Raw genomic sequence first — 18581 nt, 5'->3', positions numbered from 1 at the left:
ATGGCATTTCTGGTCCTAGATCCTTGAGGAATTGCCACACTGTCTTCCACAATGGTTGAGCTAATTTACACTCCCACCAACAATGTGAAAGCGTTCCTATTTCTCCACAGCCTTACCCACATCTATTGCTTTTTGACTTTTTATAATAATCACCACTGCGACTCACGTGAGATGATATCTCATTGTGGTTTTGATTTTCATTTCTCTAATGATCAGTGACGATGAATACAACTTACAAGGGATGTGAAGGACCTCTTCAAGGAGAACTACAAACCACCGCTCAAGGAAATAAGAAAGGACACAAACAAATGGAAAAACATTCCATGCTCATGGATAGGAAAAATTAACATCATGAAAATCTCCATACTGCCCAAAGTAATTTACAGATTCAATGCTATTTCCATCAAGCTACCATTGCCTTTTTTCGCAAAATTAGAAAAACCTACTTTAAATTTCATATGGAACCAAAAAAGAGCCCGTATAACCAAAAGAATCCTAAACAAAATTAACAAAGCTGGAGGCATCATGCTACCTGACTTCAAATTATATTACAAGGCTACAGTAACCAAAACAGCACAGTACTGGTACCAAAACACATATACAAACCAACGAAACAGAACAAAGGCCTCAGAAATAACACCACACATGTACTATCATCTGATCTTCAACAAACTTGACAAAAACAAGCAACGGGAAAGGAATCCCTATTTAATAAATGGTGCTGGGAAAACTGGCTAGCCATATGCAGAAAACTGGAACTGGACCCCTTCCTTACACCTTACACAAAAATTAACTCAAGATGGATTTAAGGCTTAAATGTAAAACCCAAAAGCATGAAAACCTAGCCAATACCATTCAGGACGTAGGCATTGGCAAAGACTTCATGACTAAAACACCAAAAGCAATGGCGACAAAAGCCAAAATTGACAAATGGGATCTAATTAAACTAAAGAGCTTCTGCACAGCAAAAGAAACTATCATCAGAGTGAACAGGCAACCTACAGAATGGGAGAAAATTTTTGCAATCTATCCATCTGACAAAGGTCTAGTATCCAGAATCTACAAGGAACTTAAACAAATGTACAAGGAAAAAAAAAACAAACGACCCCATCAAAAAGTGGGCAAAGTATATGAACAGACACTTCTCAAAAGGAGACATTTATGCGGCCAACAAACATACAAAAAGACTGATTCTTAATAGTCAAAACTTTGAATTCAAAAGATGGGTCTCTGGGTTCAAAAAGCTTTAAGTAAACAGGATTAGGGTTTCTGCAATAAGCCAGATGTAGAACCAACTTTACCTAACTACATGAGGATTGTTGGGGAGGAGAAAAAAGGGAATCAAGTAAACAAGAGAGTTAGAAATGTTAAAGTGGTGACTGGCTTGAGCCTTTTACATTTTCTAAAAGTGAGATATAGGTAAGATCACACTAACCACACATACAAGTTGATTTTTTTCATTCATACCTCCTAAAAATTATGTCACGTCATTAAAAGTACACGCATATTTTCAGTGACTTCAGATAACTGTATTTGTCATAACATACTATAATTTGTTCACTTTATTTTTTTAGAGATGGGGTCTTGCTCTGCCACCTAGGTTGGAAAGCAGTGGTGGAATCATAGCTCACTAGAGCCTCAAACCTAGGCTCAAGCAATCATCCTGCCTCAGCCTCCCAAGTAGCTGGGACTGCAGGGAAGCACCACCACACCTGGCTACGTACTACAATTTAAACAAAACTTCAGGTTGGTTTAACATTATGAACATTATCTAACATATATGTATCTGCTCAGCCATCCTCTTTTTCAATTAATTTTTACAATTTTAAGTCTTTTCTTATTCTCGACTTTTTCTCCAACCCCACTACCAGATATTCAATACTAATAACCAGGTATATTTCCAAATTTAAAATAATCATATTATCCATTTATTATCCTCACATTAGGGTTAGTATTTATATAATGGAACCTGATTGTTTTGCCCACTTGGTATCTCCTTCCCCTTCTTTCTATAATAGAACCCAATTATTTTAAGGAAACTTCTGTCTCTCACTGCATGCAGGCCTGGTAAAGGTATCAATCAAGGTACCTGCTCCTCCCCAGCTAAAGAAAACACACAGATCCAAGTTAGATCAATCAAACTGTGGCTCCTAGAAATGTAAATCTTGGCACAGTGGTAATCCGAACCAATTGATTTTAATAGCTGAACCTTCAAGAGGACATAGGATAATTCCATAGTTCCTGTTACCTAAATATCCAGCTCTTGGATAAGAAAGTATGACCTGAAAGTAGCTGCCAAGTTTAAGACAAAAAAAAAAAAAAATCAAAAACTTTTTTGGAGAGCTGACTACCAGATGCCCGTGACTACTATTCTACTACCCAACTCTACTATCTCCTGGCTGAAAAACAGTAACAAAAAAGACTGGAAAAAAGATCACTTTTCTTCCAGGTGGCCTAGTAGAGAAATTCCATGACTTTACTGCACTTTGAGGTCAGAAAGACCTACAGTCAAATTCCAGCTCTGCCTCCCATTAGTTCTGTGATCTAGCACAAGTTAACTTATTAACCTCTTTGAGTACCTTGGTTTTGTTACTCACTTCTACTAGAGTATGGTATGTGGACTGGAGATACATTACGTAAAACATTTAATAATACTACACTTGACAAATAGTAGAAAAACAATAAACACAAGCTATTATTTCTGCTCAAATACTTGAGTATTTAAAATTTCATCAGAAAAGCCAGGTGCAGTGGTGCACACCTGTAGTCCCAGCTAATTAGGACGCTGTGGCAGGAGGCTGTGTCGTTTGAGCCCAGGAGTTCAAGGCAGCCTGGGAAACATAGTGAGATCTCATATCTATTTAAACAACAAACCAAAAACAAACCCCCCCCACACACACTTCAGCATGTTGCATTATATTACTCATATGACTAAGTTATAATACTGCTTAACCAAAAGACTAACAATATGACAAAGAAAGCCAAAAAAACAAAACGAAACAAAAGTCTGGCTGGACGCAGTGGCTCACGCCTGTAATCTCAGAACTTTGGGAGGCTAAGGCAGGTGGATCATGAGGTCAGGAGTTCAAGAGCAGCCTGGCCAATATGGTAAAACCCCATCTCTACTAAAAATACAAAAATTAGCCGGGCATAGTGGCATACACCTGTAGCCCCAGCTACTTGGGAGGCTGAGAAAGGAGAATCACTTGAACCCGGGAGGTGGAGGTTGCAGTGAGCAGAGGTTGCGCCACTGCACTCCAACCTGGGCGACAGAGTGAGATCCATCTCAAAATGAAAAAAAAGTCTTAAAATTTTGGACACTAAGTTCTTCTACAACTGTATATTGAGCAAAAATCAATTTTTTTAACAGATAACTTAATTCATTATGCCTGGTACGGACACAGAAACAAATTCTTAAAATGCATGATTCATGAATTTCATAGTTCAGACATTACCAATACTGAAATACCTCCAGTAAGCAGGAAAAATTATTCAATCGATGAACTAAAACTGGCTTGCAACCTTCTTGCAAAAATAACTCTATTAAGAAGATTGTTTTGCCTTATTTTATTTTTTTCAGAGACAGGGAACTTTATAAAGATCAAGCACACCTATGGAAACACAAATCCATTATTTCCTAATATGTGTAATCTAAACAAAAAGACTTAAATTTACCTGTAGGAAAATTATTAAAATTATTCATTATTCTTTTTCCAATTGAGTGACAGTGGTTAAAAAGAAAAAAAAAGTATTCATTATTCTTTAAAGAAATATTTTTTCTACTCGGGAGGCTAAGGCAGGAGAATGGCGTGAACCTTGGAAGCCGAGCTTGCAGTGAGCCAAGATCGCGCCACCGTACTCCAGCCTGGGGGACAGGGCAAGACTCCACCTCAAAAAAAAGAAATATTTTTTTCTAGTGAGGAAAGATAGTCTTTTGAATAAATGATGCCAGGACAACTGGCTATTCACATGTAAAACAATGAAATTGTACCTCTCCCTCATACTATATATAAAAATTAACTAAAAATTGATCCTAGATCTAAAGAGCTAAAACTATAAAATACAGGAGTAAATTTTTGTGTTCTTGAGTTAGGCAGTAGTTTTTTAGATATGACACCAATACACAAGAGAGAAAAGAAAAAAACAGATAAACTGAACTACATCAGTATTAAAATCATCTTTCCCATGCAGAGGTCACTGTTATCTAGCTCATGTCTAATAATAACAGTAAGAATAGCTAATTTTAATTAAGTTAATGTGCGCCAGACATTGTTCTCAGGACATTACATATATTAGTTCATATAATACTCCCAACAACATGACACAGGTACTATTATCTCCACTTTATACATTTGGAAAACAAGATGCTGAGAGTTAAACAGGCCCAAGGTTACACAGCTAGCAAGTAGGAGAACAGGGATTCAAACTCTAGCACTTTGATTCTCAAGTCACTAAAATAATTTCACTGTTGGTTTACATGTATACTTTAAGAAATGTGGACAACCTTCTCTCAGAGTAGGTTAAGAACTATTACATGATGCCTTCTCCCAAACACATATGTATATGCACTTAGCCTTTGGACAATAAATACAATCCTACTCTTCACCATCACTATCCCTCTTTGCCTTTGGTTGCAGTTCACTTTTTCCTATATTATTTAAAATGCTGCAGTGCAAAACTGCAGAAGTGGTGAGCACTGCTTTGCTCCCAGCACTCACATCCTTATGCTTTACAGAAGTTTATGATAATAGTGCATCCCCATTCTCACCCTCAGTTGTTCCCGACATCTTATGCCACAGGAAGTGTACCTTTACCCCAGGTGTACTTACAAACAGGTTTTCAAACTAATTTTTAGCTTTTGAAATGTTTTTGCAAAAAAAAGTTGAGATACGTTTCTCACTGACATAGTATATAGATATGTACTTAAATAAAACCAAAGTTTAGAAACAATGCTTACTCTTACTAGTTGGTATATACTGATATTTTACTTTCTGCTTTTTTAATCTTTCCTTTTAAAATACTGGTCACAATTCAACTGGTTTCATGATCAACATGTTAAAACTTGAAGTTTGACAAACACTGAACTAGAAAAATATAGGCATTAATAAAATTGTCTGCTTTCCCATAAATACAAATATAATTTTACCCACAAGCTTTCCACAAATATTTGCTGAACTGAACTTTAAAAAACAAAACAAAACAAAACAAAACAAAACAAAAAACCTTAATTGCTGCACCTTAAACTGAGCTTATTAGTAAATATCACAGTGACACTGGTAGGAGCCTAAGTCTTTTCTCAAAGGGGTTTATCCAAATAATGGTTTTACATGAAAAAAATGCATATAGTTATTTAATAAGAGTTCCTTGTTACCTCTGTGATCAATCTCCAAAGATGTGAAATGGTGATCCTTGTCATTTAAGTTCATAATGCAGATTACTGTTACATAAGACACAGACAGGCCGGGTGCGGTGGCTCAAGCCTGTAATCCCAGCACTCTGGGAGGCCGAGACGGGTGGATCACGAGGTCAGGAGATCGAGACCATCCTGGCTAACACCGTGAAACCCCGTCTCTACTAAAAAATACAAAAAACTAGCCGGGCGAGGTGGCGGGCGCCTGTAGTCCCAGCTACTCGGGAGGCTGAGGCAGGAGAATGGCGTAAACCCGGGAGGCGGAGCTTGCAGTGAGCCGAGATCCGGCCACTGCACTCCAGCCTAGGCGATAGAGTGAGACTCCGTCTCAAAAAAAAAAAAAAGAAAGAAAAGAAAAAGAAAAAAGACACAGACAAAACATATGAACCTTTTAAAAAAAAATTACGGAAGGAAGAAGGTAGAAATCCAAAATACCATGTATTCCTTCACAACCTATTTGCTTCTGTATGTTAAGAGCAGGAAGTCTAGCCCCATATGTTTCTTTTTTCTCTCTCTCTGCGACCGTACTGATAAGAAATGGCCTTCTTGGTAAGGGAGGGGAAAGTAAACGTTATAAGTTGATAGTGGAAGTTCCAGAATGTTAGCAGACTCCAAATCAAAGATTAAAAAGGTAAGGGCAAGAATAGTGCCTCATATTTAGCAGGTGGTCAATTAAATGTCTACTGGGTAAATGAATAGCATAAAAGAAGCATATGCTATTAAAATTTGTTCAGTCATTCAGTCATATTTAACTGTCTAAACTGCAAAGACTTGCAAGTTAATGCCAAATCCCAAAGAAGTTTTCCAAAGATACACAACCAGGCAGCAGCAATACTAAGCCCATTACTCAATTTACTGTTTTCTGTTCTGTTGCCACCTCAAATTAAAAAGCTACATCCTTAGTTAGAGATGATACGGTGGACATTAAGACATCTGTGTAACTGGAAACAGATTCCAAATTTAATTATTATGCCTGCATATATGATGAGCTGTATAATACATGAATAAAAAGATTTATAAAATTTGCTATATTTCATAAATTTATAAAATTTATTAGAGAAATCAGAATAAATCCACTTTATGACCTAATTAAAGTTGCAAAGGGCTACAAAGAAACTAGAAATTAAACATATGTTAATTTAAAAACACGAAACAAAACCTGAAAGTACAATTTAAGCTACCAGTCTCCTGCATAAACACAAAGCAGAAACCTCGATGCTGGGAAAATAGCCAAAATTACAAACTTAATCAATGCGGCAGGAAATCTGTTCACACTTTGAAATCTTGATACAAAGCATTTCTGACAAGCCATGAGATGGCATAAAATTAACCATACCTAAGTGTCAGCTATTTTTAGAAAATCAAGCTAGAGGTAGTAATATGAACCACATTTTATTGAAGATTTGAAATTCAGATACTGTGGGAAAAGTACATTTAAAAACAGGCTTTGTTTTATACTGCTGTTGTAGAAACAAGGAGTTTTTGACACCAAATAAACAATCTTTAGTTGTTCCTTTAATTTACAGACACTTAGATGGATTAATTTTTTAAGAAGAGGTTTAATTTTCCAGTTGGATAAAGTATTAGGGCCAATAAAAATATAGTAAGTACCTGAATCCTAAAATCATTTTACAAAGAGCCTACAGAATGTCCCTCTGGCAATAGGAACATCATATAACACCTGGATTTTCAAATAATGGGCAAAAAATGATACTTTTCAGAGGGAAGAAAAAGGAACAAACCTCTATTATAATAGAAACCCAAAAAAGCTTTATTTAGATACACTGCTGAGCTAATGAATGTCAAGAAATAATTTCAGGGAGAAACTTGAAAAAATAAGATTCCAAACTTCTATTTCAACGGCAAAGCTATATTTTGTGGTTTAAGTCCATCGTTAGTCTTGTAGGATCTGCCATTCTTCTAACTTCCACCTTTCTACACTACCCTCTCCAGTGACTCACAACAAAACTGCCTTTGTTGTACCAAAACTAATCCAAGAGCAACATACTAGGCATTTCCTCCTGTCATAGCATTTACTCATTTTATTATATCCACCAGGAATGCCCAAAAGAACTTGCGTTCCCTTGTGTATGTGAGAACAGTCTACTTTGATAACACCTGTCAAAAGGAGACTCATCTCTTCTTCCCCTGAAGTCCCAAAGAACATTGGGACTTTATTAACTATTATTAATATTACTATTTTTATCATAATTCTCCACAGCACCTAGTAGTGCCATATACGTGTGTGTGTGTGTATATATATGTATATATATATGCTCACTCTGAATGAAACAATTAAACATTAAAGAACACTGGGACTTTACGGGAAGAAGAAATTTCTATCATTTCTATCATTCACTAGAAATTTACTAACTTCCTCAGGATTATGTTTGTTTTTCTTATGCCTCTATCAGACTTAAAACACAAGTTACTACGAAGATACATGTAGTGAGAAGCAGTTTAGCCTCATGATTAGAGTATGAGCCAAATATCTGGATGGAATTCTGACTTTTCCTTAACAACTCCTTACCTCAGTCTTGTCAACTAGAAAATGGGGATTATAACAGTACCTACTTCATAAACTTGTGATGAGGATTTAAATGATTTCATACACATAAAGCAATTAGAACAAATCAGGCACAGTGGCTCGCACCTGTAATCTCAGCTACTTAGGAGGCCAAGGCAGGTGGGTCACTTGAGCCCAGGAGTTGGAGACCAGCCTGGACAACATAGTGAGACTCTCTCTGGAAAAAAAAAAAAAAAAATTGTTTTTTAAATTAGCCAGGCATGGTGTTGCATGCCTGCAGTTCCAGGTACCAAGGAGGGTGAGACAGGAGGAGCTAAGCCCAGTAGTTCAAGGCTGCAGTTTGCTATAATCACTCCACTGCACTCCAGCCTGGGTGAAAGAGTGATACCTCTCTCTTAAGAAAAAAAGAACCCCACTTAGAATCGTATCCAGCTAACAGGAAATTCTAATAAATATTAACTATTATTAATATTATTATTTTTATCATAATTCTCCACAGCACCTAGTAGTGCCATATACGTGTGTGTGTATATACATATGTATATATACATGCTCACTCTGAATGAAACAATTAAATATTTAAATAATTGTTAAAGGCCCTCATGGAGTAAATGGAGGCTCAGGCCCAAAAGATCAAATCCATTATAAAGGGTTGGTAGAAGAAAGAAATTTGACCTCCAAAACTACTTAAACATCTTGAACAAATTAAGAAGAAAAAGTGTAAAACTAACAGTCCAAATAAGCCAAGCATTTCTTCCTGATAAAAAAGGAAGAGACCTTTTGAGAAAGCTTGATTGTTTCTATATAGGAAATATACCTCTAAAGATGGCTATTTCTGAAATGTCATCTTAATTTCTAATCTATCAATAATACATTAAACTAATTCTATTTTGAATCTACTTATACTTACAGACTTGACATTATTTACTTAAGTAGGAAGCTTCACCATTTACCATCTCACCTTGAAAAGTAGTATTAAATTCAATTTACCCAACAAATCCCTGGCTATACCACGCAGGGATTTACTAAACAGATTCATGTTTACTTTATTGATATCCTTCACAATTTTATACTTTATCTGCCTCTTCACTATCAGCCTGAAGATCAATTTTAATCATTATATAGTTTTGTTCTTCCTCACAGGGAAGCTGATTCAGTTTTTTCGATCTGTTAGCTCCCTGTCTCCATCAATTCCATTGTGTTGACCCATGGCTACAACGAGTCATAAATTACAGAAAACATATAACATCTTACGCATAGACACTAGGATACTACAGTATGTTTGAGGTAAGACCGTGAAGACATACAAGCCTAATAACTCACTTATCTCAACTACACATACACAATGTTACTTTCAATAACAATGGCTTATATTAATAGATTAAGTCTCATCAAGGGATAAAGAACCTAATTGAGCTGCCAAGAGTGGGACTGATTTAGATCCTAAGCAAGATTCTTAAAGGATTATTTATGAAAGCATAATAGAAATAAAAAGCTTACGTTTTGGTAATATCAGTAACCATGCCTACTCTCACATAAGTTTTGACTTATTTCTTATTATTTTTATATTTTACACTGAGACAGTCCATAAGTAAGTTCTGTCAAAGACTATTAAGCTTCACAAAAGGAATTTAAATTTCTGAAGCCCAGGTATTCTATCATTATTAACAACCAAATGTTCTAATAGCATGAGGAAAATATAGCCTGTCTTGTTTTACAGTTTAATTACTGACTAGCAAATAATGTGACATTTGAACAGTCACTATTCATTCACCTTGCTTCCTGCTTAAAGAAATCCTCACCAGAAAACTGATAATGAGAACATAGGAAATAGAATAACTTAAGATCGCAACATTAAGAATAAAAAAATAAAAAACTCTGGGTGGTGTGATTATGAGAAATTATTTTCTTCTTTATGCTTTTAGATATTTCTTCCAAATGTTCTAACATATACATATACCCATATATTGAAATTTTATTAGGAAGGCAACTCTGTAAGAGAAAGCACAATATATGTAACATGATCCTTACATAGCTTTTCTCAAAATGTAAAAAGCAAGTTTTTACTAACTACAGAATACTACAAGATAAATAATGTTACAACTGTTCAGACCCTAAAATAGTGTCTAGCAGACACAATGCAACCAATAGACATTTGTTAAATACATTATGTTTAAATTATAGTGGAACTTAATACTAAAAGAAAAGTGTTATCAGAACACAAAGTCTATTTTAAATAAAGTAGGCTAATTATATTAGAAAAACATTATTACTTCCTCATATACTTACAAATAAAAGTTTGGGTTAAATCATAAGGTGAGTTTATAATATCATGCAATAATTCAAACTAATGTGGCTCAAAAATGAAGTCACATAAGCTGAGAGATTTTTCTTGAAGTTCAATTTTTTTCTAGGACAACAAATGTCAACCAGTCTGTTTTTAGAATACGCAATTTAACAAAAATGAAAAAAAGGGCAGTAATTAACATGCAATTAATTTTAAGGAGACTAAGGAAGTGACTGCCAAAAGATTTACAGGCATGCTGGGTGCTCTTCTGCTTTTCACAAACCAATAACTATTATTTTTTTCTGACATTTAGTAAAGTACCCTAAACGTGTTTTATCCTATCAAATTTCACAAGATACCTGTGGAAGACAATGTAGTATGTTACTCAGCTGAAATACATATTAAATAAAAAGTATTAATATAGAAATTATTCATCTTTATTGTCATTTTAAAATGTTCTAAAATGTAGGTAAAGCTTTTGCTATAAATTTATTTTGTGGTATAAAATCTATATGGTAATTGGCAGCAGCTGAAATATAATGGTACATAGTCACCTGATTTCTCTGGGTAAATTAAAGGAAATGTAAGTTTTCTAAAGGAAGAAAAACATTACTTTTTAGGTGCCAACCAACGCGACTTTAGTTGGCTGTAAAAGCATATTAATTCATTTTCAGAGTTAGAAAGAAGATTTTCATGCAGAAGATGGAGTCGGAGCCCGACGTGATCTGAAGCAGTACTAATCTGCACAGAGAAAACAATCAGGGATGGCTACAAAACCATTCAGAAGGTTGTATTTTCCCCTTACTAACAACCCAGGGCAACTAAACAATGTACAGCAGTATTTAAAGGACAAACGAGAACCAGTTTAAGCTAGAGGACCGCCCAGCCGCATGCAAAACATACCAACAGAGAATTCACAGCAAGGGGATGGTATTACCTCTTTTATGTAATTCCCTCAGGGGAATATTGTCTCCTCCCCCGTCATAAGGCAAATAAGGGTCGGAAGAAGCATCCATAATTAGAATTTTTAAAGAGAAGAAAAAGAAAAAGAAAAGCTTGCTAGCTTAAAAGGAAAGTGGCATTTCTTCCATCCCTGCTGCAGCAAGCAAGGGAGATGCCATATTTGATGAGGTTAGAACTGTAGTTGACTCGCTGAAGCAACTGGGTTCTTCCACAGTGGATGATGTCATCAAAGGGAAATTATTGCAGCCTGGTTGCTACTGGCTACAATCTAGCAAGGCTTAGAGGCGGAACAGCCTTCTTAATCAGGTCCTGCTACGTATGACAATGACTAAGCTCCAAGTATAACACACAAAACTGGTTTGAGAATTTTAAAGCACTCACAATACAGCTTCTGTAGCATCAGTAGTAACGACAGTAAAACAATAGAAACATTATTTCTTTTGGTTTTAAGATAAATATAAAGGGGAAAAAGTAATACAGAGATGTAAAAAGTAAATTCTGAATGCAGACAATGCCCTTTTTCATTTCTAATGTAAAAAAATGAGAGCAGTACTCTAGTAAGTTTGTGTGCTTTTACAAGAGAATGTACCAGCTTTATACAGTAACGTCATGTGAGTCATAGCCATAAAAAAACTACAATATGCCAAAGGTTTCAAGAAACTTGGTTCTAAGTCTATTAAAAATAAAAAATAGTCTACAATATACAGCAGCCTTTCATTGAGGATTTAAAAACCAAATAACTGAAGAGTTGAATAGTGTTTTATCCCACTCACCAATCTCCTCCAGCAGCTTCTTGTTTCCTTTCTTGAAGGAACTAGATAGTAAGACATCGTAGCTTTTGAGGAGAAAGAAAACTTATCAACATACTAAGTAACTTTACTATTGTGTGTGCGTAAACTATGCAAAAAAGGTTTACTAAGCAGAAGACTTTCCTATCTCTACTAGCTTCGTATTTTTCTTACCTCATAAGGGTTTTGTGTTTTTGAAATAACTTTTAGCAAAATGTGTCTCAACTTTTCTAGAAATTGTTATAAAATTCAGAAATTGTTTCTTTAATAGAAATTTTTATGAATTTTAGTTATTTGGGGTCTTTTAAAAAAACTGTATAGGTTAAATCAAGTTTTTGTATTTTAAATCTCAGATAAACAGAGCTTCTTATAAAATCTCACCTGGAATTTGGGAGACAGGGTTCCGGGAAAGGAATATAGACTAGAATTACTGCCATAGGAATATTCTATCTTATCCTGATTCTAGCTATTAAAATGTATGATAAGATAGTAGGTGTTTTTTCTTTATTTTCTGTATTTTTCAAATATTCTTGGCAATTTTTTCTTCTATGCTCCTTCCTGCACACTGAGTCAATAATTTTTTAAAACAAGGAAAGCTCTGACAAAGGCTACCTGTACTAAATTAGCTCAATGTAAATTTGGGAGTTTGTGGTTCTTCTGTATGTTCTACCACCATATAATTTTTCTAAATATTTAATTACATGGAGTTGATAAAGGATTTTGTTTTTATACCATTCATGTTCTTATACATCTTTGCATAAAAAATCAAAATCTATCCACAAGATTTCCCGGTATTTGTAGGCACTCTCTTCACTTGTTTTTCCTGATCTACAACTTGATCATAAAGAATGAAAATGATAGTCAGCACTCACTGAAGGGTCAAATCCTCCTGGTAAAATAAATATTGACAATGCCTCATATGTAAAAGTTTTGTAGCCCTTTTGAATTATTTTTTAAAGATAAACAATTGTGTGTATATATAATACATAATCTATATAATTATATCTGTATAGAATTAAGTTTAGAATAAGACACATCAAGCCCTTAGCAATTGTTATCACTGAGACATAAGGTAGAGAGGCTGGGGGGTACATTCAGTGTTTATATAATTCCACACTGTTTAAACAAATATATTACTTCTATAATAATAAACCTAAAAGTCTTTAAAACTTCAGAAGTAAACACTTCTCTTGTGATTATGGGGTCCACAGCTGCCACTTTCTTAAAGTAAAAGTATCAGTACACAGGTTAAGTCCAATCACAATTTAGAAAAGCACAAGGTAGACTGGAAGGTGTGGCAAAAGAGGACTTTGACAGAGACTTTTTATTACCAGATTAACTAACTGCATTACAATCAGGGTGGAGCCCAGGTAGAGAGTAGAAGACAAATTCAAGAATTCCTAGGCATAGCTCTGGAGCAGGATGGAATTCTAAAGAACCGAAATCACAAGTAGCACACATGAAGGCATCAAAATTCAAAAGGAAAAGTTATTTTTACTTTCTAACGCACCCTCAATTGTAATCTCAACTTCATGTGGAAATCTGGATAAATCACAACCTCTCTGGGATGTCTCTGTATCTACAAACCAGGAAGGCAGAATAGATGACAATAATCTTTTAAGAGTTCTACCTTTAAGCCCCTTATAACAGTAATGATTTGAGAAATCTACAATATTAGAAGTATTTAAATTTTAAAACAATAAAAAGAAATTTTAAACAATTTTTTTGCCTTTAGATCTACCAACTTATAGAAAATACAGGAGCAGAGAAACATGTGAAATTATAGTTCAAAAATGTAATCAGGAAAAAACCAAACTAGGAAACAAACGACCTGTTTTCTTCAACAAATACAATTTAGTAATGAAAAAGGTAGAGAGGGAAACCTATGGAATTTTTTTTAAAAGACTTAAAAGATAATAATACAATTTTTTAAGAAACAATTGGGGAATTGGGAAACAAGATATTTGATTTTAAGGAGTTATTCATATTTTAAAATAATGACCTTTAAAAGAATCTTAATCTTTTAGAAATACACAATACATATGTATATCTATCTACCTATATAAATAACACAATGTTTCAGATTTATTACAACATAATTGAGGGAGTAGAAATGAAGCAAAATTGGTTATGAACTGATAATTATTTAAAGTAAGTGACCAGGATGAAAAGGTACACAATATTCTTCTCCATATGTTTCAATGTTTTAGAATTTATTCCATAATGAAAAGATTTTTTATTTGTATTTATTATTTTAGAGACAGGGTCTCACTCCAGCGTCCAGGCTGGAGTACAGTGGCATGATCATAGCTCACTGAAGCTTTGACCTCTTAGCTCAAGCTATGCTCTCGCCTCAGCCTCCCCAATAGCTGGGAATACACACGTGTGTGCCACCATGCCTGGCTAATTTTTTAATTTCTTTTTTTGTAGAGACAGGTCTTACAACTTGTCCAGGCCCACCCAACACTGTCCACTGCACCAAGCCAAAAAGATTTTTAAAAGAATGCTTACAAATAAAATCACTTACATGAGATAAACATTAATTAATAGAAGTAGGTTAAAAACTGTAGCTTGCAATCCATCAATATGGTTGTAATATGGTTTGGATCTGTATCCTCACCCAAATCTCATGTTGAATTGTAATCCTCAATGTTGGAGGCAGGGCCTGGAGGGAGGTGACTAGATCATGGGGTGGAGCCTACATGAAAGGTTTAGCACCATCCCCTTGGTGCTATCTCATCATAAAGTACTCCTGAGATCTGGTTCTTTAAAAGTGTGTAGCACCTCCCTCACTGCCCTCCTTGCTCCTGCTCTGGCCATGTAAGACATGCTAGCTTCTCCTTCACCTTCTGCCATGAATGTAAGTTTCCGGAGGCCTCCCCAGAAGACGCTATGCTTCCTGTACAGCGTGCAGAACTGTAAGCCAATTAAATATCTTTTCTTTATAATTACCCAGTCTCCGGTACTTCTTTATAGCATCATGAGAAGGGACTAATACAGGCTGCTTTAAGTTTACATTTGGACACACTATGTGGCACTAAACCTTAACTTGCATTGTCAGTCATTCTCCCTATCAAAATGCATCAGAGAAAAAAAAAAAGATATAGCAGCGCTTTCCTGGGGAGACAATCAATAAACTACATAATTAGTTGTAAAGTTATTGAAGGCTTAAAGAAAGAAGAGGTGGAAATTCTTAAAACTGACAAGCCAGAAAATGAATTGAAAAAAAAAAAAAAGGTTTTATAATATTCATACCTCATAAACATAAGAAGTTTTAGTTTACAATATAGCTATCTGGTTACCCAAATAACATATCACAGGAATAAAAATATGAAGAGTTTGCTTTCACAGATATCACACAATTGGCCCAGGCATGGTGGCTCATGCCTCTAATCCAAGCACTCTGGAGGCTGAGGCAGGAGGCTCACTTGAAGCCAGGAGTTCAAGACCAGACTCGGCAACATAGGGAGATTCCTGTCTTTACAGAAAATTTTTAAAAATTAGCTGGACATAGTGGCACATGCCTGCGGTCCCACTACTCAGGAGGCTAAAGTGGGAGGATCACTTGGGCCCTGGAGGTCAAGGCTGCAGTGAGTCATGATTGCACTACTGCACTTCAGCCTGGGCAATACAGCAAGACCCCATCTTAGAAACAAACACAAAAAACATCACACAATGATCAATTTTTCAAAATCAGAACCAAAAACAGCAAACATGTTTTAATGCCTAAACAATTCCTTTTGAAGGAATTTCTCAAATATATTCAGGCATGAACATAAGCTAATACAAAGACTAAGCAAAAAAATATTTTAAGAGTTCTAAATTTTAGAAATATTTAAATCCAAATATGCCACTATTTACATTAAGTGTAACCAAACTAAATGCTCCAATTAGAAAATAAATGCTACCTAACTGGATTTGAAAGTTCAACTATATAGTTACAAGAGTTTCAACAAAACACACAGATGCAGAAAGACTGAAAGTAAAGAGGATAAAAACAGTAAAGTATGAAACTCTAATCCAAAGAATATTGGGAGTTATATTAATATCAAAGTAGATTGTAAGATAAAAAACTATAATTAGAAATAGAGTTATTTAAAAAATAAGAGTGGTTCAATTCACCAGGAAGATATAACCTAATAACCTAAGATCAAAGTATATAAAGCAAAATTGACAGAATGACAAGAAACAGTAGATAAATGTGCAAATAGAGTGAAAATGTTTTAACACATCACTTATCAAATACTTAACAGAAACAAACAAGGAGAATAAGCAGTAAAGAAACAGATTATTTTAACAGATTAACAAACTTTACCTAATGAAGATGGAGAGAACACCATAACCAAAAACTTCACATTATGTACTATTATAGTATACATGGAACATTTACCAAAGTTGACTTTTTTTCTGGGCCACAATACAAGTTGCAAAAAATTTCAGCACCCTGAAATTACATAATGCATATTCTTGGACCGCAATAATATTATAAATAATTAAAAACAGCCAGAAATTTCTCATGTGTTGGAAATTATAAACTGCACTTCTAAATAACCTGTAGCCCAAAGTAGACATCATTATAAAAGTTAAAAATGATTTTTAAATAGTGGTAATAAAAAAGGCATATGGCATAGAATTAAAACAGTATCTGAAAAAAAATTTATAGCTTTAAATGCACTTACAGGAAAACACAGCTTAACTGAGGAGCTAACCATCCAGTTCAAGAAATTAGAAAAAAAAAAACCATCAAAATAAACTCAAAGAAAGTAGAAGGAAATAAGATCAGAAACTAATGAAACAGAAAAGAAATACATAATAGAAAAGAACACCAAAGGCAAACCAATTCACTGGAAAAACTAATGACTGATAATCTACAGTGACACAGATTACGGGGGAGGGCAAGGGGAGAGAAAGAAGAACAAGAGAGGGGAAGAAGGGAAAGGAGGAGGGAAGGGAAGCAGGGAGTAGGAGAAAGGAAAGGAGACGGAGAAGAATTGGGAAAAAGAGAAGAAAAAGACACATAACCATTATCAGGATGAAAAACCAACAGTACAAAATGGGGAGTCTAGAAATAGACCCTCCTATATATAATGAGCCCTTCATATACATCAGAGGTGGCACTGTACAAGAGTGGGTAAAAAAACTGTTTTCTAGTAATTGATGTTGGGGCAACTGACTATCTGATATGGTTTGGTTGTTTTGTCCCCTCCAAATCTCATGTTGAAATGTGATTTCCAACGTTAGAAGTGGGCTTAGTGGGAGCTGTCTGGGTCATGGAGGTGTACCCTTCATGAATGGCTTGGTGCCCTCACCATGGTAATGAGTGAGCTCTTGCTGTTAGTGAGTTCACAACAAAGCCGGTTGTTTAAAGGAGCCTGGCATCTCTCTCATGCTACCCCTCTCACCATGTGACACGACTGCTTCCACTTCAGCTTCTATCATGACCGGAAGCTTCCTGAGGCCCTCACCAGAAGCAAATGCCAGCACTATGCTTCCTATACAGCCTTTATGACCTCTTTTCTTTCCTTTTTTTTTTTTTTTTTTTTTTTGAGATGGAGTCTAACTCTGTCACCCAGCCTGGAGTGCAGTGGCATGATCTGGGCTCACTGCAACCTCCGCCTCCCAGGTTCAAGCAGTTCTCCTGCTGCAGCCTCCTGAGTAGCTGGGATTACAGGCACCCACCACCATGCCTAATTTTTTGTATTTTTAGTGGAGACAGGGTTTCATCATGTTGGCCAGGCTGGTTTCGAACTCTTGACCTCAGGTCATTCACCCACTTGGGCCTCCCAAAGTGCAGGGATTACAGGCTTGAGCCACAGGGCCCGGCCAACCTCTTTTCTTTATAAATTGTCTGGCCTCAAGCATTCCTTTACAGCAATGCAAAACAGACTAGCACACTATCTATATGGAAAAAAATGAATACACTCTAACACATAAACACACACATATAGAAATCACTCAGATGACTATAGAACTAAATGTAGAAGGCAAAGCTCTTACAAAATAATATAGAAAAATGTCTTCATAACATCAGGATAGGGATGTTTTTTAAAATGAAGACACAAAGAGCCTTGGCCATAAAGCAAAAGATTAACACATAGGACCACATTACAACTAAGAATATTTGTTCATAATTTGTCCATTAGAAGAGTGAAATGCACTCCACAGAAGATATCTGTAACACATTTACCCAACAAAAAGTTTGTGTCTAGAAAATAAAGAACTTCTACAAATCTGTAAGATAGATACTCCAAAAGAAAGATGAGCATATGACCCGAATCGGTACTTTGAAAAGGATTTCCAAATAGACATGAAAAGATGCTAAATCTCTTTGACTACAAAGAAAATGTAAATTAAAACCATAATCAAAATCCATACATAGCACACTGACAAAATTAAAAGTATGACAATATCAAGTGGTTAGTGAATGTGAAGCAATGGAAGCTCTCATACATTCTTGGTCTGAATGTATACTGAAACACTACTATGGAAAACAGGACCTATGACCCAAGAATTTCACATCCAGGACAAATAACATTTGTGCCCCTAAGGACCTAAGTACCACACAAGTACATGCATAATATTCAAAGTAGCATTGTTAATAACCAC

General features: G+C 35.3%; 1 protein-coding gene across 6 annotated transcripts in view; it reads right to left on the bottom strand.

Annotated features, from left to right (window-relative positions):
• The window catches only part of CLCN3 (chloride voltage-gated channel 3), an 87667-nt gene that overhangs the window by 29881 nt on the left and 39205 nt on the right, over positions 1-18581 (bottom strand). The window contains exon 1 of one of the 6 annotated variants that reach the window (XM_033215678.1): positions 11162-11538. The exons of 4 other annotated variants lie outside the window; for them this stretch is intronic. In XM_033215678.1, coding sequence (XP_033071569.1) covers positions 11162-11240 — 79 coding nt within the window. In that variant the 5' untranslated portion in view covers positions 11241-11538. Of the gene's footprint in view, positions 1-5371; positions 5459-11161; positions 11539-18581 lie in introns of those variants that run through there. One more of the 6 variants, XM_033215679.1, reaches the window with a different exon arrangement.

This window comes from Trachypithecus francoisi, unplaced genomic scaffold (assembly GCF_009764315.1).
Source record: "Trachypithecus francoisi isolate TF-2019V2 unplaced genomic scaffold, Tfra_2.0 Lachesis_group1, whole genome shotgun sequence".
In the NCBI taxonomy this organism is placed as follows: domain Eukaryota; kingdom Metazoa; phylum Chordata; class Mammalia; order Primates; family Cercopithecidae; genus Trachypithecus; species Trachypithecus francoisi.
Note: the sequence above shows the minus strand (reverse complement) of the source record. Positions and strands in the feature narration are given on the sequence as shown.